General features: G+C 37.9%; 1 protein-coding gene across 3 annotated transcripts in view; it reads right to left on the reverse strand.

The window, feature by feature from the left end:
• ADGRG6 (adhesion G protein-coupled receptor G6) overlaps positions 1-22069 on the reverse strand; it is a 314344-nt gene that overhangs the window by 201201 nt on the left and 91074 nt on the right. Inside the window, exons 18-23 of one of the 3 annotated variants that reach the window (XM_088522775.1) lie at positions 21696-21810; positions 20396-20679; positions 16479-16580; positions 13073-13225; positions 11200-11246; positions 8108-8326 (exon numbers count right to left, since the gene is read on the reverse strand). In XM_088522775.1, coding sequence (XP_088378901.1) covers positions 11233-11246; positions 13073-13225; positions 16479-16580; positions 20396-20679; positions 21696-21810 — 668 coding nt within the window. In that variant the 3' untranslated portion in view covers positions 8108-8326; positions 11200-11232. Of the gene's footprint in view, positions 1-8085; positions 8327-11199; positions 11247-13072; positions 13226-16478; positions 16581-20395; positions 20680-21695; positions 21811-22069 lie in introns of those variants that run through there. The other 2 variants (XM_088522777.1, XM_088522776.1) reach the window with 2 other exon arrangements.

A 22069-nucleotide genomic window follows, 5' to 3' on the forward strand; every position in this document is an offset into this window, starting at 1 on the left:
GTATCAGATGCTCAGGTTCAATCTCTTAGATATCTCCAGTGATGAAAGTTCCCCTGATGTCCTGAAAATCTTCCATTGTTTCACTAGGACAAATGCTTCACCTTTGCCTGTTCCAAGAGCCAACTTATATACTATTCTTACACTAATCTTCAATGTTCAGTCTGATTGCAGTCAGAAGGTATCTCTGCTTGAATACGGAAAACAAAATGTATAGCATCTAGTAGAACACAATACAACCAGAGGATTGCTTATTTGCTGAACCAGAGTGAACATCAGCTTTAGTGAAAACAAGCAGCTGAATAAGAAAGACTCATTTTCAAGGAGGAATTAAAAATAAACAAGAAAAGTAAAAGAACAGTATTAGTTAAATTTATCTGGCTGTTACCCAGCAACAGAGTCTGAGAGTTAAACTCACAGGGGCAGCCTTCTCCTGCTTATGCTAATGTTTCTGGGCTGATAGTTCTGCAGTGAAATGTACATTCAGCCTTTCCCTCTGTGCTGCTCAGCCACTTCAGAAACACTGGGCCACAAGTTCATTCTCCCATGCTGTTATCAGAAGCTGGTATAACAATCTTGAGCTGAGAGGTGCAGGGCTTGAACAGACTCATTTGTTTCTTTGGAAAAGGGGTGAAGTACCTCTGTATTTCAAACCTTAGAGTCATATACTGGGAACTGACAGACCTGACCTCAGTTTTTCTGCAGTCTAATGTGGCTAAAATAAATGTGAGTTCCTCATTTCCAGTAACAGCTGTCACACAACCAAAGCTGGAGTGTGGGAGGTGAGGGGCGGCTTGGACCATAATTTTAAGGCTTTGTCTGCCTAAAACCTATTTTAGCTCTGTTTCTAAACACATCCTGCTAGCTTACGAAAAGGATCAACCTGACCACTTCCACTCCTTCTCTGCAGTTACCCTCACCTCTAGACTATACCAAAAAGACAGTGAGAAAGAAAACCATCCATGGCTCTAGGTCTAGCCAGTTGACTGGAGCTTCATGATCCGTGGAGCTGCCCTCCCATGCTGGAGAGCTCATTTGAGGCCTGACCCACACCAGAACGTTGCAGACATGCACAGAAGTCCCCCGACAGCTCTCCAGGTTGTTCCTTGTCTGCACAGGAAGCAGTAGTACCTCAGATCCTGCCCTCTAGCGCCCCTGCCAAGCTCTTTAGAGTATGACTCCGTGATCTTGGGAGCACGGTCAGTATCTGTACGTTGGTTAGTTCAGCCTGCACCTTGGGTATTTCTATAAAATGAAGAGTTCTGAGCAATGAGGCAATGATATTTTTGCAAGAATGAGAAACATTCCTGCAAATGTTCCCAGCTCTTCCCATCTCTATCTCTCTCTCTCTCTCTTTTTTTTTTTTTTTTTGGGTGAAATGAGCATTAATAGCGGGGATCTAGGAAACTCAAAAAAAGACTGGGAACTTCCTTCCTTCTCAAGCCATAGTTGTGCAACTTTGATGAGGTGACATACCAGTAATATGGTTGTGCTGTCACTCTCAGTGTGCACAAACACCACGGGTGTTTCAAGATATCTGCAATACAAGTCTTTTGCCTTTCTCTGTCATTCACTCAGTACATCTAGACATTTTCTGTACACCAAACCCCTATTGCTCCTCTCTTCCCAATTCTCATTCCCATAGTCAGGGTAGCCATTCCTGTATGCTTTCTGTGAAAATCAGGAGAGGCTAAAACAGAGTATGTCCAAATGCCCTAGACTCCTCTTTGCTTAACACTGTCCCAGAGAAGAGCTGGTGTGTGTAAGTGGGGGTCTCCCAGGGTTGGCATGGATGAGGTGTGCTGTGATCAGGAAGTCCATACCCAGAGGAGTGTAGGGGAGGGAAAGGAGGGAAGAGGAATGAGTCCCGGTGGCACCTTGCACTGCAATATCCACTTTTTCCTCTCACTCCCTCTTTGGCAAGATGAGGTCAGTTCAGAAGAGGGAGGAGAAAACAGCCTCACACAGCTCTTCTTTGAAATACTCCCGGGCACTTATTCAAGTGAGTTTAGTACACAGGGTGGAACAGACCTAGATGATACACTTCTGCTGTCAGTATCCTGACAGACTCAAATCGCTCCATTTTTTTTTTCACTAGGGAGTCTAGAAAAGCAGACTAGCTACAATACTGTTTTCCCAGGTAAAGAATGGCTTTACACAGAGAATCCGAAGTCCATAAGAAATTTACAAATAAGGCCCAGGTCTTTTTTTTTTTTTTTAATTAGATTATAATAAAATAAAAAAACTAAGCAAATGGAAAGGAAAAAAGAAACTTGATGATGATTATTCCATTTTGATTCACGCAGTTCCAGAATTGTTTTCCTTGAATCTTCTCACCAACATTGCCAAGATGACGCTTTCATTGCAACATGGTTCCATTTGCTGATGAGAAGCTCACTGACCAGTCCTGCCCTGTGACGGGGTAGCCTTGGCAGCTGGCAAGCTGCTGAGTGCATAATTGAGCAGTCCTGTGCCTTGCTCTGAGATGACCTGGTGATACATGAGACTGTGAAAGACTATGTGGACTGGAGGGCTGGAGACTGGTTGCAGCTCTGTCTCAGTGTTGCCAAGGAAAAACAGAGGCCTGTTGGTTTTTTTCTCCCTGGACATGGACCATATGCATATGGTGAATTTTTGATCACAGAATGGCAGCCCAGGAAATCAAATCATTTGGCTGATACTGGAATAAACTAGTGTGCAAGCCTGGACTGGGGAGCTGATTCTGTTTGCTCAGCTGACAGTGGTTGCTAATTCCATTACATTCCCTTGGAGCAAAAAAAGGAGAAAGTGTAGCAACCAGAAAAAAAAAAAAAAGAAAGAAAGAAAAAAAAGCTCTCTATTACTCTCCGCACTAAATATAGGCAAACAGCTCTCTCCTTCCTTCTCCTAGCACAGAGTGTTTTCTTTATCCTGTGATGTAAGAGGTTACTAAATAACAGACAAACCTGATATGAACTCTCCTACTTATCTCTGCACCAGTGCTTATATATGGAAGAATCTTGTTGCATTTTTCACTGGATTTTCACAGCTTTACGACCAGCAAAGAGCGACTGCCCTCTACTGGAAAAAAAAAAAAAAAAAAAAAAAAAAAAGAGTTTTAAGCAACTGGAAAAGAAAGCCAGAGTGGAATCGTGAAAACGTGCAATATCGTTACTTTAACTGCATTTGGAAGTGAAAGGCCATGAATTGCAAGAGGATAAGGGTAGCAAGAGCCCACGGATCACCAGGCAGAGTAGGATGTGTTCCCCCACTATTTCCTGCTCCTACCAGTTCTTTGGGCTCCCCCAAAAGGTGAAAAGCAGAGACGATGCCAGAGCACGAAGCTTTCTGAGCCCAGCAGAGTCTGCAGGCTGCGAGAGCGCAGGATGGAAGAGGCAGAGCGCCTCGGCGTGGGGACACACCTGCAAAACTAGCTCACGCAATAGCCTTGGCATGCCAAGACAGCGCAAGTGCTTGAAAAACACTCTGGACCAAATCTATCAGCATTTGCTCTTTCCCCTGCTCTTCGCCTATGGAATACAGCTGAGGATTCTTCTCTATCTAAAGCTCTATTTTTGAGACCTCTTAGTAGGAAGTCTGGATACAAAGCCCTCAATTTATTAGATAAGCCAGGAACCTATAGTTTTCTGGCACATACTGAGATATTCGAACTGGCCATCCAACACTCCTCCTGAAGACCATATCCTGAAATCTCTCTCAGACAGCTGAGGTCATATAATCCATATTGACATTACTACAAAGTACATACCTCAGGAGTACCAAACCTCTACCTTATCTAAGAAACAGAGCGATACTTTATTTGAGCAAGCAGATATGCCCAAGGAGGTGTTAGCTTTCTCGAAAAGGTCTCCATGAGATTTATGTAGCTATTTCCAGTGTGTTACTTGAAAAGCGTCAGACTCACTTTCCATCAAGGGGGCATTAGGTTAGCCTATGAGCATGGGAGTGCTGGAGCTGCTGTCTTGAAGAACTGTGATAGATTTTCAGCTTAAATTTGGAGGGTAAAATATACGAGTTTTAACTCAGGCACACAGAAAGCCCTGGCTGTTTGCTCCCCAGGTGCCTCCCTCCATTGCTAGTCAGCATGATGGTGCCAGAAACACTGATGTGAGAGGGTGCAGGGCAGCAGCCCTTTCCCTAGCACTGCAGAATAGAATTGTCCTATGGATGGAGCACCAATGTATAGTCAGGAGCTCTGCAAATTAAATAGAGCAAATGGCCAAAACTGACTAAGGGGAGGATGAAGTGTGATGCTACCCAGCACACTGGTAGCTGTAGTACCAGACTGGTTGAAATGGTTGTGTTTCCTGACCTTAACTTCTAAGCCCTTTGCCTAATTTACTGATCTGTATAATACTGATGCATATTTATAAACAGTAAATATATAACAACTTTCTGTGATGGCTCCATGAATGATGAACTGCTGCCCCATAACTTTGGAGCTATTCTGGTGGTCGCATGGATGAGTCTCATTTTAGAATATCCTTTCAAAAGAAATAAAATGAAGTGGCATTTTATGTAACTCGGTTACAGTAGGAAGCTGTTAACAGTACAGCATTAAAATAAAATTGTTCTTGATATTTAAAAGTGATGAAACAAAGAGAAAAATAAATCCGCCCACAAAAGCTGCAAAACTCCTTACAAGTTCAGTATCTGCCAAAATCCTACTCGAAAAAATGGGTCTCCTTCCCTCAGGAGGATCCTCCCACATAGTTCAAGGCACAAAGCCCAAGAGTAATGTTTCCTGTCCACACGGACACTCTATCCAGAGGCACATCCAGCATCCTCATTAGTAAATACCTCTTATTATATGTTTTGTTTTGATTGCTTCCTAAAAATATCACCACTAAATCTTTATATTTTGTGCACTTTTGATAATGAAGCCTAAAGATAGGTAAGTCGAGATGTGGTACATTTCAGCAGATGTCCATATTCTTTAAAGGTAAACATTTAAAGCTAGGCTATTACTGTGTAATGTTTGAAGTTTGAACATTAGTGTGTATATTTAGTCAAGTAATTGGCTGACTGAAATATTTTAATAATTATCAGTCAAGCTGTGATTAGAAGTTAAATCCTAATGGCAGACTAAATGCAGCTGGAAGAAAAAAATGAATAAAAATAATTTCTGTGTTTTAGATTACCAATTGGTATTATTTTAAAATACCACCCCAGCATATTCTGCTGCCTTTATTTTCCTTTCAGTGTTATGATATAATTGTTACCATAAATAAATGAACTTGCAATAACTTTCAGATCCCTAGGTCTGGCATTGACATAATCACAAAAGGGCAAAATGAATTCCTCTGATGAGATGAGAAGTTAGTTCGGTCTTGCACATTTATTTCCAACATTTTGGCTACACACATACCTGTCTCACATACTTAATAAACACAAGACTATTTTCCAGAGTTCCACTAAGTAATTTTTCCCATAGAACACTAAAAAAGAAAAAAAACCCATTCACTATTAAAAAACTTTAATTATTTGGAATGCTAACATCAAAAATATTTATTTGAAAATGGTTCTTTCCACTTTAGTCCATCTTTAAATGTTACACTATATTCCACTGACTAGTATTACAAATTACACTGACATGTTTTCTCATACTTGTAAAAGAACTACAGTAAATGTTTCACAAGGTGTTTGGAAAAAAAAGCACATATAAGAAATTATTCTTTCTTTCTTCTTTTATGATAAAAGAGAAATTTACTTTTAAAGGAACAAGACTAGACATTATAAAGCTAAATATATTTTGACATATTTAACCTCACAAATAAATAAATATATACAAGGGAGGTTACAGCATGTCAGCTACAAAGTAGAAGCTTTATGTTGTTGAACTGAGAGCATTCAAGAGCATCTGACTGACATAGACAGTTTAAGATTACTACATGGTAGTAAAAAAGAAAAGGAAAAAATCTTAATTCAGCAAAAATATAGGTAGCTGTACATTGATGGTTAGCTAACAGCCTTGCTTCAGTCAAGATACTGTTTTTGCTTTTTATTTATATTTACTGATTTATTATATTTTATTAATTCCTCACTTCTCAGAAATAATTCTTTTTTCCTTCCTTTTATTCTGAACACCATAATCAGGTAGAAATCTCACAGTAAGCTGCTATGTGAACACTATTATCTACAGTAGTTAAGCAAGTGGGATGATAAAATACTAAATTCAGTAAGTGTTGGTACATAATCTCTCCCTATTTTTTCCCTTATTACAGATAGGTGACAACATTCATCCCTGTTAATAATTGCATTTGAAGTAAATAGGGCTGACGCTCATTCATACTATCCTTTAAGTTTTTGCAGTTATGAGACTGAGGTTTCTTTAAAGGTATTTATATCAACAGCAGTGTTTCTGGATGGAATATAATCAGAACATGCTCCTCTCCTTCAGCAAACAAGGTGTTTGTAGCCAGGGAAAATACTCTATTTGTGCGGTCACAGCATTAAATGATCTCTGCACACAGAAGTGCATGCAAAGAGCAGAGAAAGGCACAAATCCACATCCCGAACCACTGAACATCCATCTGCTTGGCAAGTGAAAATATCACAGCACAACTTTCTGGTCACGTTTTGAACACAACTAATCAAATATTTGGCTAAAAATACTTTGATAAAAAAACAGCCTTTTTGAAAGATGAAAAATTCCATTAGGAGACATTATTCGTTAACTAAAATATTTGAAAATACTAACTAAAGCTTATGCTTTCATTGACATGTACAGTTAAAATTTATATAAAGTCTGGCATGTGTCGAGACATACTACAAGACAGATGCACTTTTAGCAGACCTGGTTGTGTGTTAATGTGTCATAAACTTATAGATATCAAAACAAGCAAGAATTTTGTGTTCTTGTCTGCCTTCTGCACACACACACAAAACTCCATGTAATTATGCACACTGTATAGTAAAGCAAAATTCACTGATGTCTGAATACTGACACTGGGCCTTCAACAGTACTGATCTGTTGTCAATTGAGGGGCAGGAGAGAGATGATAATATTGATACTGGAAGTGCCAAAATAGATGCCATTTATTCATGATGAGGGAAAGTGCTGCAATCCCAGATTCTTCTCACGTTGCAGTGCCATACGAGGGTGGTACGCGTAGAACATATGGGACATACAGAAAGGTCATTTTTAGCACCATTCATTGTTCTTACATTGTCTGTGCTCCACACTGTTGTTTCCGCTGTAATATTTACCATGTGCATTATAATAAAAATATGTGTGGAGAGACTTTTAGGTGTATATGTATATATTATACATAGGTGAATATCTTCTATTTCATATAGTGAAAAGGAGCATTAGACACAGGATTGCACACATTGGCACATAAACTGTATAATTAGGTAGGCAATGGGAGATGCCACCTTCCATATACACTGATGTTGAAACATGACGTTCTGTAAAGTTGGGATTTATCTGTTTGCTTATTCTACACCAACGCAAATGACACCTACCACTGTTTTCATACACAGAATAGCTATTAGCAACCTGCACATCCTTCCTAGTCATCATATCCATGCACATGAATACAAAACAGATTGAATTGACAGCACATACAGTTTTGTTAAGCAAGATTTGCCTGATTAAGTCAAGTCAAGATTTGTTTAAAAATAACCCTTTAACACTGGTGTTAAGGTACTCACAAAAAAAGAACAGGTAGCTATGGACAGTAAAGAAGCAAGAATTTTAACAAGTGCAGCAGGAAAAATCCATTTTGTTCCAAAGAAAAAGGCCATCAGTAAACTGTTCAGAAAGAGCTTGCCTGTACTGTAGGATGTCTGCTGTCTTCTCCAAGAGTCAAGACTTGCTGCTGTTTGGACTAGATAATTTAGAGTTAGGCTTGTGTTTCTTCAGTCATAAAAATATTTACACAGGTTCTCAATCAGTTGTTCAGGTATTATTTGGCTTCCACTCATTTCAAAACTGCTCAGTATCATGGTAGAAAACTGTCTTTTTCCAAACAGTAAACGGGCAGAGAAATTGGTCCTCAGATGGAAGCTGTTAACAGGATAACATCATAAACTGGGAAAAATATTTAAACGAGTCACATTAAATGATGGATGAACCTCTCCTCCATTATTCTCAACTCCGTGAAGATTTGTTGTCTTGCTCTGGTTCAAAAAACTCAGAAGCCCAATTAGAACTTTGTGCTGTGACTAAATGTATCAGACATGATGATATTTTTATAGAAGTTGTCAGAGTGAGCATTACAGTATCCCTTGACCTTGTCAATAACCTGATGGACTGGCATGATTGAGGTCTGTTCTCCATTCTCTTGGGTAAATTTTGAAGATGGTTTGTCAACAAAAATATTTTCTAGGAAGAGGAAAAAGCAACAACAAGAGGTTAAGACTTCTTAAGCAAACTCATAGTTTAAGAGGTGTGTCACCCTACTGTACAGATATGCTTTCAGTTACCATTATTGTTGAACAAAAATACTGTCATAAAAGCCAGAAAACTCCTTTGGCTTGTCTTTTTTATTTTTTTTCCCCTATATTATTCTCAGAATCCAACTTTTACCTAAATTCAGTATATTCTAACCTAAATGGCTAGGATTTTAGCTCTAGCTCAGGTCACTTTTGTGTTTATCCCCTCTATTATTTTGCCTAAAATGTAACTAATATGACTCCTACTGCACTTTAATATATTGATTTACTGCTCATGCTTTGAGTCTTACAAATTAAAAGAATTTCAGTATCATTGAAATGAGTGACATCCATAACTTCTGCTAAACACCTCCATATAACAGCATAGCAATAAATGACAGAAAGTAAACTATTTCTCTGTGAAAGTTATAACCTAAAGCACAGGAATAATCACAGAGTGTAGCAAAAGATGACTTACATATTAAATCTGATAACCAGAATTAAAACTGCCCTAAACTTTATACTGTGTCTTTTCCACAATGTAAAGAATACAGACTGAGCAACTATGGGAATGCAATGTGGAAAACTGCTATTGTTTCAGAATTTACATGCTAAAAACCAAGGATGGAATGAAAAAGAAGTAACACAATTCAGTCTTAACATTTTATCTTTTATTTAGTGAAAAGATATGGACCTTCATGTTGCTCATGTTGCCTAGGGCACTTCTGATAGGCACAGTGGACATTATCTTTACCAAAAAGATCATGTGATAAACCCAGTTAGACTTTTATCTCCCTTTTGTAGACATGAACCATACATATTTTAGAATCTAGATATAAGAAGCAACCATTTTGCTTCTACTGCTAGTTAGCAGTTTAGGCTCCTTCCAGCACTAATGGAGAAAAGCAGGCATTTCTGGAGCGCATTTGTCAAATCCTCTTTCAGACATCCACATTATGCCAGATGAATCATATCTTATGCTTGCCTGCTCACCCCCACTAACTATAAAAATTGACTGGAGTATCCTGTAACCTACAGTAAAAGTCTCAAATCATGTGACCTGTGTCCTACTCTGGTATTTCCTTAGGGCAACTCTTGACAATGTCTCATGAGAGCTGGCATGCCTAAAAGCCTGGGCCTTGCAGCCTTTTTCATATGACCTTCAGAAAAAAAAAAAATCTCCTTCTTGGAGTGAGCTGGGTGGTCTGCTGCAAGGTTGGCAGGACTGTTGTTCTCAGTCCGGTCAGCAGGTAGAGCTCACAGAGCGAGCAATGGGAAAGCACACATCCCTTTTTCTCGAGTGTACTCTCTTAATGGGCTTTCTAATCGCTCCCACTGGAGTGAGTAAAGGTGGAATTAATTCTTGTAACCTGAGTAAAGCTTAGACCATCTCAAGCTTGGACAGTAAAGGGGAGGATTCTATGAAGCAATGGTGTTTCTGATGGCTATTTAGTAGAATTTGGCAAAAGCACTTTTGAAAATTGCTTGGATCATTTAAAGAATTAGCATATTATTTCATACATTGTTTCACAGTATGATTTCATATAAAGCTTATTTCTTATAACAATGAATTACTATTACTACTAATAAAAAAAAAGGAAAGTAATTCCCTTCCTTCCCCCCTGCCCCTTCAGATCATGACATCAAGCCATATAGCAGAATTGCATTCTATAATGTTGCATGAAGGAGGAATGGATTGCAGAGTGAGAAATCAAAACAGCTTCACCCATGAAAAAAGAAACAGGCATGTTAAGGCATATCGGGATGATTTTTTTTAAGCACGCAAGAATGTCCATGAATCAGAGCAGGTAACTCCATATCCAATAGAAAACTGCTGGGTTCTCTGTACCTTTCAAATGCACATATCTGCTAGCCAATAGTGTTGTATTTTGAGCATATGTTTTTCTACATAGTGAATATCATATTACAAAGATTCCGGTCTTAGTCTTCAAGACAGACTTTTGAAATGGCTCACTTCTTTGTACACAATATCACTACATTGTTAAATAATGCCTATGAAATTTCTCATGCACAGAAATTACATAAGTCCTTTGAAGCCAATGAAGCCCCCTCCACACCCTTTTTTTTTTAAGCTCAATGGGCTTTAGACCAGAGCACAGCAATAGAATTGTAGTGTCACTTAAGTAAACAGGAGTTGCACCACCAAATTATGTGCAGAAATAAAACTAATTTCCAATTTATAAAAGTGTTATATATATTTAACTGCTAACTACAATAAGTTCGTGTCAGTCTTATAGGCAGCAGTGCCATAAGATGACAAAGTGATTTCTTCTGCCTGCAATAAGTCTCTTTGCATCTACAACCAGTAGTTTTCAGACATATATAGTTAGTCATTCAGATTCAATCTGGCTGTGATTGGATATGAAAAACCAATGGTTAGAAGATTAATTTTCGTAATTGAAATACAGTCTTTTAAAATTTCTGTAGTAGCTGCTTCAATATTCAAAACCTTTCTAAGAATCAGTCAGATTATTTTTGCTTTAATACGTTCTATGTATGGCTGTTTCAACTTAAACCTCTTCTCCCTAGCTCACTATGGGCTCTAAGATTAGGACATGGCCTGCTTCCTAAAATGGCATCTTTCAAATGCTTCGTGCCCCAAGCAGAAAGCAGGCAGCCAGAGCTCGAAGCACACTTATCCTTTGAAGAGCAGACTCAGCGACAATGACTGAAGAGGTAATAGTAAGAAACAAGCGATGTTCCTGATTAGCGAAATCCTTTGCGTCAATTAGGACATCATGCAAATGGCATCCCTCCACCCTGTCCAAACCATGCATTCCACAAAAGCGATTCTCACTTTACCTGTAATGTTCCACCATTGATGAGGAAATGGCCTTAGAAGACATTATCTATACCACAAACACATGAATGCCTGTATCAGTTCCAGGGAACACATTATAATTGTTTTAACAAGAGCTGCCAAGACATGTAGCTATTACATTCTATTGGCCTATACTTTAGCTAAGAGATTATGATGAGAAATTTAGTTGGATTAAAAATTAGAACCATGCATTTCAGTTGTTTAGAGTATCACAATAAAGTGTGCATTTTCAGTAGCTGTCTGTCACCAGTATGAAAAGGAATTTTCTGTCCACTGTACCACATATATTCCACAGAATAAACTGTCTGATGCTCTCAGATATCATATTTGACATTTTAAAAGGGACAGCAGAGGTATATAATCTATTACGTTAATTACATATTTAATTCATTTTTAAATTGCTGTTATAGTAGCTTGCTTAGGGCACCTGAAGCCATGTGGCACATCAAAAGTGAGATGGCATGGCAGCAGGGATAAGCACCAGGGAGAGGCAGAAGCCAGTTGAGAGCAGCCCTGGAGAGGAAACCTGAGAGGAAACTCTCTAGGCATTAAGCCTGGTGAAGTGGTATGCCAGGGAATTTCTGACATATGGTTGATTTTCATGGTATTCAGGGAAAATGGGCTTCATGTACCAGTTTTTATAAGTAAAAAAAAAAGATTTACACTCTTGAAATGCTGATGCACAGGAGGATGCTAATGGAGACCCTAAATATTAGTTACTGGTTACAGCTAAAGAAAATAACTATGTATTTCACAAAAAAAGGGGATTCTAGACAGAAGAATTACTGTGTGCCTAAGGAACCAGGTATTGAGCAGTAAAAAAAAAACATGAAGACATTTTCTGGAATCTAAGGAGACTGAACCATCAAAAATGAGACCTCAGTGATTTCTGAAAATATTTTAATTTAAAAAAATACTGGAACTTTATTTCCAATAAATTCATATATTTCATATTTAAAACATCGATTCTAGCAAATATTTTAAAGCAAGTACATTTCACACATCTGGATGTATGAAAAGGTTATTTCCATTTTGCTTTAGAAGCTAATCTTGTGATAATATGTTACATGATTATAACAGTATGATATTCATGAAAGCATGAGTTAACAAAAATCTACCAGCAAAAGCTCCCAATCCTACTTGTAAGTTATTTAAGTGTTTTTCTGAAATATTATCTCAGCCACAAGCAAACAGACTTGCAGAGTATGCCAGTTCCTGTTTTTGTGTACTTTTAAAGTGTTCTTAAAATAAGCACCTTTTTATTTAGTGTGAGTGGAATACAGATGATGCCTTTTATTACACCACTGACGTCTAAATAGATAAGCAGTAAATATGGCATACTATTTGTAGCAGGGAAAAATGGACAACACTCAGGGAACACAGTATCAATTTGAAAGGTGCTTCCATTTGTCTCTCTCCCATAAATGTGCAACAGTTAAAGGAAGCAGTTTTACTGAGTGAATAAACAGTGGAGCTGGATTCAGAAGACTTGATTTCTATTTCCAACTGTGCTGCAAGCAACCACCTTGGGCAAGAAATGCCATATCTCTGTGCTTTGGTTTCTCTGTGTTTACAGTGGGATAAAAATTTTCTTCCTCTAACCAAGGAGGTGGAAGTGCCATAGAAGAACTAAGGCATTATTAGAATTAACACATTCTTTTATAGGACAGGAACATATACTGATCAGAACTATACACTGGATATACTGTATATTAGGTTTAGATCCCTAGTAAATAATGCTGAATGTATACAAATTAGTGAAATGTTCTCATATTAACCTATGGGTCATCAATCAACATTTAACATCAAAGTAAGTATTCAGAAATGCACTGTGTCATACTGTGACTAACTCACCTGTATGGCTGTTTCGTTTCAAATACGTATTCGTGGTAGATTTTGATTTGGATGTTAAGTATGTTGAATTGGAGCCGATAGAACTGGAGGACAAGGATTTCCCAAGATTATCAGAACTCTTCTTTATAATGTTGGTTGCTGTCTTGCTCCAATCTAAAAAAAAAAATGATTGAAAAGTTTTAAGCAATTAATTGCTTTAGTTACTAAATGCTTTTTTTAAAAATCATGAACATTCCGAGTATCAGATGCATTTCTTAAGGTTGTTTATAACAAATTATTTGTCTGTTTCCTGTCAGAGAGCCTTTGGTTCTTCTCTTAAGATAGAACCAAAAACCAAGAAACCAAACTTCATTTGCTTGATTAAAAAATCCATCTCAATTCACTTGCATAGAATCATAGAATGCTTAAGGTTGGAAGGGACCTCTAGAGATCATCTAGTCCAACCCCCCTGCACATGCAGGGTCACCTAGAGCACGTGGCACAGGACTGCATCCAAGCGGGTTTTGAAGATCTCCAGAGAAGGAGACTCCACAACCTCTCTGGGCAGCCTGTTCCAGTGCTCTGTCACCCTCACTGTTAAGAAATTTTTCCTTAAGTTCCTGTGGAACTTTTGATGTTTCAGTTTCCGGCCGTTTCCTATAGTTCTATCAGTGGCCACCACTGAAAAGAGGCCAGCACCATCCTCCTCACTGCTTCCCTTGAGGTACTTATAGACACTGATCAGGTCCCCTCTCAGCCTTCTCTTCTCCAGGCTGAACAGGCCCAGCTCCCTCAGTCTCTCCTCATAGGGCAGATGTTCCAGGCCCCTGATCATCCTTGTGGCCCTGCACTGGACTCTCTCCAGCAGCTCCACATCCCTCTTGTACTGTGGAGCCCAGAACTGGACACAATACTCCAGATGCGGCCTCACCAGGACTGAGTAGAGGGGCAGGATCACCTCACTTGACCTGCTGGAGATGCTCTTCTTAACACACCCCAGGATCCCATTGGCCTTCTTGGCCACTAGGGCACACTGCTGCCTCATGGTCAACTTGTCGACCACCATGACACCCAGGTCCCTCTCTGCAGAGCTGCTCTCCAGAAGGTCAGTCCTCCAGTCTTCCTCTACCTAGGGCAAGTCTTCCTCTCTCCAGGCTTCTTCTCTTGTCCCTAGGGCCTGGGATTCTAAAGGTCTGCCCTTGATAAACACCAAAGCAAAGAAGGCATTCAGCAACTCTGCTTTTTCTGTGTTATTCGTAACGAGGGTACCCACCCTGTTCATCAGCGGACCCACGTTTTCCCTAATCTTCCTTGTGCTGTGAATATATTTGAAGAAACTTTGCTGTTTAAGAGAGTAGTTAAAATTGGCGGCCCTATTTCTAACATTTTAATCCAGTTCTCCAGGAAGCAGAAGAGCAGTGAAGATCCACAGCTATATAAGGATGCAAAACTTCATCATCCGATCAGAGAAATCCAAAAGGTTGCATAGGACCATTTACAGAGGTCTTACCTTTTGAGGAATTGATTTGTTGCTGTAGAGCTCTAATACATAGGTATTAGTGGATTTGCACTTGTTTCTATAGGGTTTAGAATCTTGGTGCATATTAATAATAACAAATAATAATATTTACTCAATAGTTTATACTTGAAGAGTTTTGTCAGAACCATTATCACAGTACATTCTTACACTGAAACAGTTCCCAAAATTAAGTAACTAATACCAATAAAGCTTTGGGGGAAAACTGCCAGTGAAAAATCACCACAAGTGTCACTGTCAATATCATGAAGAACAAATGTATCTAACTCTTTCTGCAACATAAACTTGCAGGTAGGTACAGTTTCACACATTAGTCCTACTGTTGCTGTTACTGTTCTAATTTACTATACTGCAATGAAATTCACAAAATGCAAAGAAAATGCACAGGGCACTTAAGCTTTAGTTAATATGAAGACAAGGATTTTATCCTGGATCATGCAATAGCACATAGGCTACTATTTATCTAATTTAATTGTGACAGTGCTGCAAGGCTTTGGTTTGTCTATTTCTTTGCTCTATCGTAACACAACCTAAAGTTCATTTCAGACAGATAATGGTTTAAGATCACATATGAATAGCACTCTTTTTTGTTTATAATTGTCTGCTAATAGCTTTAGGTTCACACTGGTCTACCAGCAGTGGTAGACCAGTTAGCACTAGGTGTAACCTCACGGAAATAGTTGAATCCTTCAGGGTTTTATTTCTATGATCCCCACAGGCTGCCCAACAGCAGCATAAAAACCTGGAAATAATTTTATCCATCTGTGTCTTCCAGTCCAGGAGTTACAGCATGTACTGCATGGAAACTGAATGTATGGAATAATGTGGATGCCTGATCAGATTTTTTTTTTCCTAATTCACATTAACTCTTCGAGATCATGACTCCAGATTTCTTAGCATAAAGTAGAGCATAAATATTTCATAGCTTATAATGAGCACTGAAAAACAAAACAAAGCAAAACAAGAGAAAACAGAATTCTTCATGGAAAAGCAGTTATTTAAAACCTTGAAACATCCCTTGGAAGGCAAGAGAGAAAGGACATAGTGCTTGGAGCACTGTTAATATCTAAGGTAGAGTGATGAGCGATGACTCTATAAGTCATTTATTCCAAAATCTTTATGTCATATAGCAAAGCAGGATTCACATGTCTAAACAGAGAAGCCTAATGCTATCAGAGATGGCCAAAGGTACAGGAGTCTATCAAAGTGTCCCTTGTGTTTTACCTATAAAAGCATCCAAAGCAACTCTTTGCTTCCTGCAAAGGACAGTTGTAACAGCACTTTCCTTGCACTCTGAGAGCCATAAAAAATAGGGACCCCAATTTGGGGACATAGCTTTAGATTCTGCCAAAATAATTTCTTATGTTTTAAAGTACCTAATGCTCTCTTGGAATTGCATGATGAAGGACAGGATATTTTGAAAAGGTGAAGGTACTGGCAAAAGTCCTCGGCGCATTTCTATCTTCCCACTTCTACCTCAACAAGAACCACTTCTACTTCAGCCTAACAGTTCGCAAGTTAACACAATGTAATGTGGGTGAAAGGGAGTAAGACTGACTTTGAATAACAGAATTTGAACCTATTGTCCTTGATTTAATATTTTTTATTTATTTTCAGAGAGTCTACAGTGCTTTCCTAAACCATACTCATAGCACTACAAAAGTTACTGGCTGCTTTTAGTGGAAAACTTAAAGCGAGGACTTGATACTTTTTACAATGTGATATCTGAAAGGTCTCTTGGCAATTGTTATTAATAAAGTGAAATGATAGTCTATTAATATTCTGCTTTTCCATTCCTGTGACCTAAATTACATGAAAAATACAATAGTTCACTTGGACTTTTCCAGACTATTCCAGGATCTAAAGAGTGGAGCCATGAACTGTTTTTACCTGAATTATCTGCTAGGCGGAATCTGCCACAGCAGAGATGTCTCCTCCATTGTTTCTGCACGTTCTCTTTCATAGCACAATGGAAAACAAATATAAATAAACCTGTAACAAAAGCAAATAAATAGTGAGTGAAGCATATATTTGTAAACAGATTAAGTTAGATGCGATCTACTAACAAAATGCTATAAAGGAAAACCCAAGGAAACTCATATTCAAGACTCAAGTCTTTTTATTGTCATCTATCTGCCTACCTCATTTAATAAGTACTAAGTTAATTAATGCTATCCCATCCTCTGGCTGCTACACCTGTGTCTGAGATATTAGAAGGGTACCTTTTGTTGACATTACTGATTTAGATCCAGCTCTCTCTGGATCTTTTAATTATTTTTTTGGCTTAGATGAAAATAATTTGAAAGCAAAAGGACTGCAAGAGCCAGACTCTAAATACAGATACTATTTTATAAAAAGATGATACTTTTAACTCCTCCTGTTCTGCATCTACAGAACTGTACTGTATTTTTTTAAAACCTGAAGAACTTGAAATGAGCAGTAAGTGGGTACACAGAAAAAGAGCACTTGCATTTATGTGCACTGCACGCATGCACTTGAAATGATTATGAAAATGGTAAGTGACTGTTCAAAAGTACTAATTAGATGTCCAGCTATTTATTCCTGAAGAAAATTACCTGGTTTGTATATGCAATTGCAATAAAGGTGTTTACAAATGTTTGTGTAGATTTCATTTTTGCCTGCAAATGTATAATCTTTATTTTTAAGAAAGAAAATGGGCATCTATCATGTAGCAAACAAGGTTTCAGCTGGGCGTATGATATGATTTCATCATTCTTCAGAGAAGTTGTAAGGCTAAATATAGAACTTTGAATTATAATATGCTCTTCATCCTTCCCAGATAGGCACTAGCACTGCAATCTTCCATTTTTATCTGGCTTGACCTGCTCATGTTTTCCTTACTTGTATTCACTGGGAGACAGCCAAGTGGATGCTGAGCACCTAACGGAAAATTCTTTACGCCAAATCCCTCATGATTACATTTTAAAATGGAATAAATGCTGCATAATGTGAGCAAACACAGTTTAGTGATGTTCTCTAAACTAGTTCTTCTGCTTCGATCACATACAGCTCCATATGCCAATGCTCGCTATGTTTGAGCTTATTATTATTCTCTGTCCTCCAAAGCCCGGAATTGTAATTTTGCATGAATGCTTGCCAGGCAACTGGTATCTCCTTACAGCATTCAGCCTGCTGAGGTCAGAGAAGCAAAACAGTTAATTTGGTGTCATGAAACACAATATTTTCAAATCTTTTTAAGAGCTGATAGGAAAAAAATGAGAAGCACAACTTAGGAAAGGTGAACACATCTTAATGCATCCTATAATGAACTGCAAATTTTACTTTGAACTACAGCAAGCTCTCCTTAATTGTGGTTAATGTGTTTCCACTTAGTAAAATATTTGCGTATGTTTCGTTATAGGTACAGAGTAGCTCCAGTGTAATCACTAGCAGCTCTAACACGCTTAAAGTTACGCAGTTGTTTGTGCTCCACTGTTCCTTTCAGTACTTTTGAAGTGCTACATGCTTACTAAATTGATGCTTAATTGAATTGTGGTATAAGTTTGGAACATTCTGAACTTTAAAAAAGGAAAATGCACATGTCTATAGCAAAGCGAAAGCAAATGCATCACATTAAATACTTTCCTTTGCCCTGCCTAGGCTTGGTCTCTGCATTTTTTATATGTATTTCATTAAGTTTACAATGTGCTTTAGCAATATAGCTTTGGTTCTGTTTCCCAGCGTCAAGTCAGACCCTAGGCTTGGCTCTAGTTTGGCTCTGACTTAAAAGTATTTGGCTTGCCCAGGCATATATATAAAATGAGAAGCCAAAAAGGAGATGTTCCCAGATTTTTTACTCTTGAATGTCAAATAGAGAAAAATCATTTCCTACATAAATGAAAAAGCAAAGTACAGTAACACCAGTAGTTACTGCAGCATACTTTTTTACTGCTTCATGGCAATACACAAGAAACTAGTCCTCTGGAGGCTGCTAGTATAGCTTAAAACAGTAGTGTAGCTTTCAGGAACTTGAGAGATGCAATAGCCATATTTACTGAGGAAATGTTCCAAAGCTCATGGAAATCACCAGACATCCCTTATTATATTTGCCTCTCAAAGAAGGAAGCAGCTGAAGTTTTGCCTTTTACAATTATGACAGTTCCACTAATTAAGCTCATCCTAATTCCCATGAAAGACTTGCCAGATCGAACTACTTTCTACGGCTATGAAATGCTTCCTGGTAGGCATCCTAAATTTTTCTTTGCCCCCTTACTGCTTGATGTATTTGCACCAGTTATATGCAATTTTAAACACACTCTTCCCAGAGTTTCCTTAGTTTTTCCCAGCTCCTTCTGACACAGCATCAGATAAAGGACTATAGTCTTCCTGTTCTTGATATGATGTGTGTGTAGGTCTGCTGTGCCATCTTTGCTGTCCCAACATACTGCAAGCTCATCAATCATCTTCTTGCATTCAGTCCTGAAGGTGTTTTGGTTTCATTTTCTAGCTTTGTGGCTTTCCAAATATTTATTTTCCATTGAATAATGCTATTACCCCATAGCAACTGAAACACTGGCACTCAACTGTGTGTGCACTCTGCAAATACAAGTTTAAATGATTGCAGTGGAAATTCTAGTTAAAGAGTAGTTGAATTTGATCCTTGGCATACTTTCCAGAGTTTTAATCTCTTTTCATGTTCCTCCCATACTTCAAATCTCACTAGGCCCTTCTGAATATCTAACACTGACACATTACAGCAAATACTTCATTAGGATCCTAGGGGATTGTAAGAATCTGTCCTTCGGAAAAAAAGCCTTTAGTAAGAACAACATATCCAAACATTTTTTGTCATTTTGCCTAGCATTCTACATTGAACCTGAACCAAACCAAAAACATTATTCTATTTCCACGAAAGCTCAGTAAATCTTTTAAAGCAGTAAATACATCCCAACTGTAACAGATAGAAATTCACGCAGTGTAACAGTAAGCACTTTTTCCATTAAGGAAAGATATTTTGCTGACCTTTGCAGATCTTCTTTTAATCTCAGTATTTGTGTGGCATGACACATGATTCTCCAAAGACATTCACAGGTTTTACTTTTTATATTTTTTCAAAGAAAAATTATATTTTATCTCAATAGGTGTGTGCCATAGCACACACGCCACCATTGATGTTCTTGGGTTTTACTTTTTGTTTTGTAATTTCAGTTGTTTTTGCCAAGGAAGTTGGTATAAATCAGCTCTGAGTTGAAATTCTACTAAATGTCAGCTATATAATTTTGTAATTCATAACCGTTGATTAGAATTTGCAATTTTTTTTTCACAGCTGAAGGTGAACTCATTTGGAGATTAAAATATCCTGGAACTCAGGAAAGGAAACAGAAATAAGCAAATCGCAACAGTCATTGGATCCTTTTATCTTTTGAGCACTTCATGCTATAAGAAAATAGTTATGAGTTTTACAGATTCACTACAGGAATAAGTTAAGAAGCTTTTTATATTTGTTATAATCAGTGAAAGGAAATGTTGAAGGTCATACAGCATCTATGTCAACAGAGATCACTGTAGACTGTTAGATATGAATAACTCTATTTATAATAAGGGGCATTTTATTGGAAAGACCTTGAAACCAAGGCATTGGTCATTGAAACCTTTAACCAAGACATTCAAAACATGTGAGGTAGGTATCATTATTCCAAGTAAGGGGACTCTTTAAATGTCCTAGTATCAAGGGAAGATCCAGTGAACTTGGATTTGGGTTCCCTAGTCAAAGGGGACAATGGACATAATTTCTCACCAAACAGCAACAGCGTAAAGTGTGTTCATAGAACAGAAATTAAGCTTACCTTGCAGTGAATTGAAAATTGAGAAGAGGTACAGGAAAGGGAGAGTTAAGGGACCCCAGGCAAAAAAGGCAAAGCCCCATGTCATGCCCAAGAGGAAGGTCAGGCTGACAACACTACGCAGATTCCTCAGGATTTCTTCCTTTAGGGTCCGATTAGTTCTTTTCCCATTCCTCCCACAGATCTGCACCATCACCACAACAAACATGGCAATGTTCATCAGAAATACAATGCCGAAGTAACCAGCACAAGTGACATAGAAGACAACTTTATTCTTGATCCAGCAGCTGTAAAAAATACCAAAATACGATAATGTTTAAATATAAGGAACAATCCCATTTCAGTAATTTATATGACTAGAAGGAAAATGAAGCTATGTCTGATTCCACTGATGGAGAGTTGCAGTTTTAAACAAAAGCTTTAACCATTTTATATTTGTAAACAGCTTGAAGCCCAGGAACACCTTCTAGACACTGAGAGTCATATTACTACCTTGTATTTCTTTTTACTTTAAAAATAATCAGATAGAAAAGTTGATCTCAGATGCAGGCTGCGGGAACTGCAAATCCATCAAGAAATGTTTAGATTTCATATGAGTAGTTTCATAACTTGCATCAGCATGGGCCATAGGCTGCTGTAGTTCCAGAATGGGCTATAACTGCTCATCAAAGGTAAATGTGCATCTTTAGTGGCAAGATCTCAAGTTTCTGCCACTTCAGCAGTTCGAGGAAACCTCGAAGAGCAACAAGGAAGAAGCTTAATGGATAGTCCTTTGAGCTAGCCATACAACAACCAGACATTTGATAGATATGGCTTATTCTTCCAGCAGTAAATGGCTTGAATGCTTACCACGATACTTTGATAAAAATACACAGTGACATATTTATTACCATGAGGCTGCCAGGTGAGGCACAGAAAATGAGATAACAAACATTCATGTAAGATATTTAAGGGTTTGGCTATTATTATTTTGGACATGTATATAAGAAAAGAAAAAGCTAATGACCTGTATTGACAAGAGGCTATTTTATTTACAAAGGAAACAATTTTTATATTACTTTCTTGCAATCACCTAGAATGTATAGTTTTCTTTTAAGATAAAGGAAAACTGGCATTTTTATTTTTATTGAGCAAAACTTTTTTCATAGCCTTCTTTGCACTTCAAATACAAGTAATTTAGAAGACAATTGCATCCAATTTGCTTGTTTTATACAGCTATGTCTTTATCAATGCAATCTGATAAATGCTAAGTTTCTTGCAGAATGTATATGTTAAATTATAAAAGATTTAAAGAAATACTCACAAATCATCTCCTCCTTGCCCATTAGCACCTCTACCATATAACTCTTTGCCGTAAATATGACTTGCATTTGCGTTTGTGCTTGCTAAAACAATTGTTATCACGAGAGCAGGCAAACCTGTAAAACAAGAAAACTTGTAGTTTGCTTCCAAAATCTCTCAGCCTTCAAAAACTCTATGTAAAGCTGAATTATGGATGTTTCTATTAGTATCGCTTTAGTAGGAAGTATCCTGAGATAGCGCTAACTGCATAGAGAAGTAGAAGTACATAAATGTTTTTCTCCAAAAGCATAAATACATAAAGCTTTCAAACTACTTTATGAATAAGTCTTATTCTTAATGTAGAAAATGTTACTGTCCCATTTTTGAATGTGATAC

The sequence above is a fragment of the Tinamus guttatus genome, unplaced genomic scaffold, assembly GCF_059628265.1.
Source record: "Tinamus guttatus ecotype Peru unplaced genomic scaffold, ASM5962826v1 Tinamus_guttatus_pri_ptg000164l, whole genome shotgun sequence".
NCBI classification, from domain to species: domain Eukaryota; kingdom Metazoa; phylum Chordata; class Aves; order Tinamiformes; family Tinamidae; genus Tinamus; species Tinamus guttatus.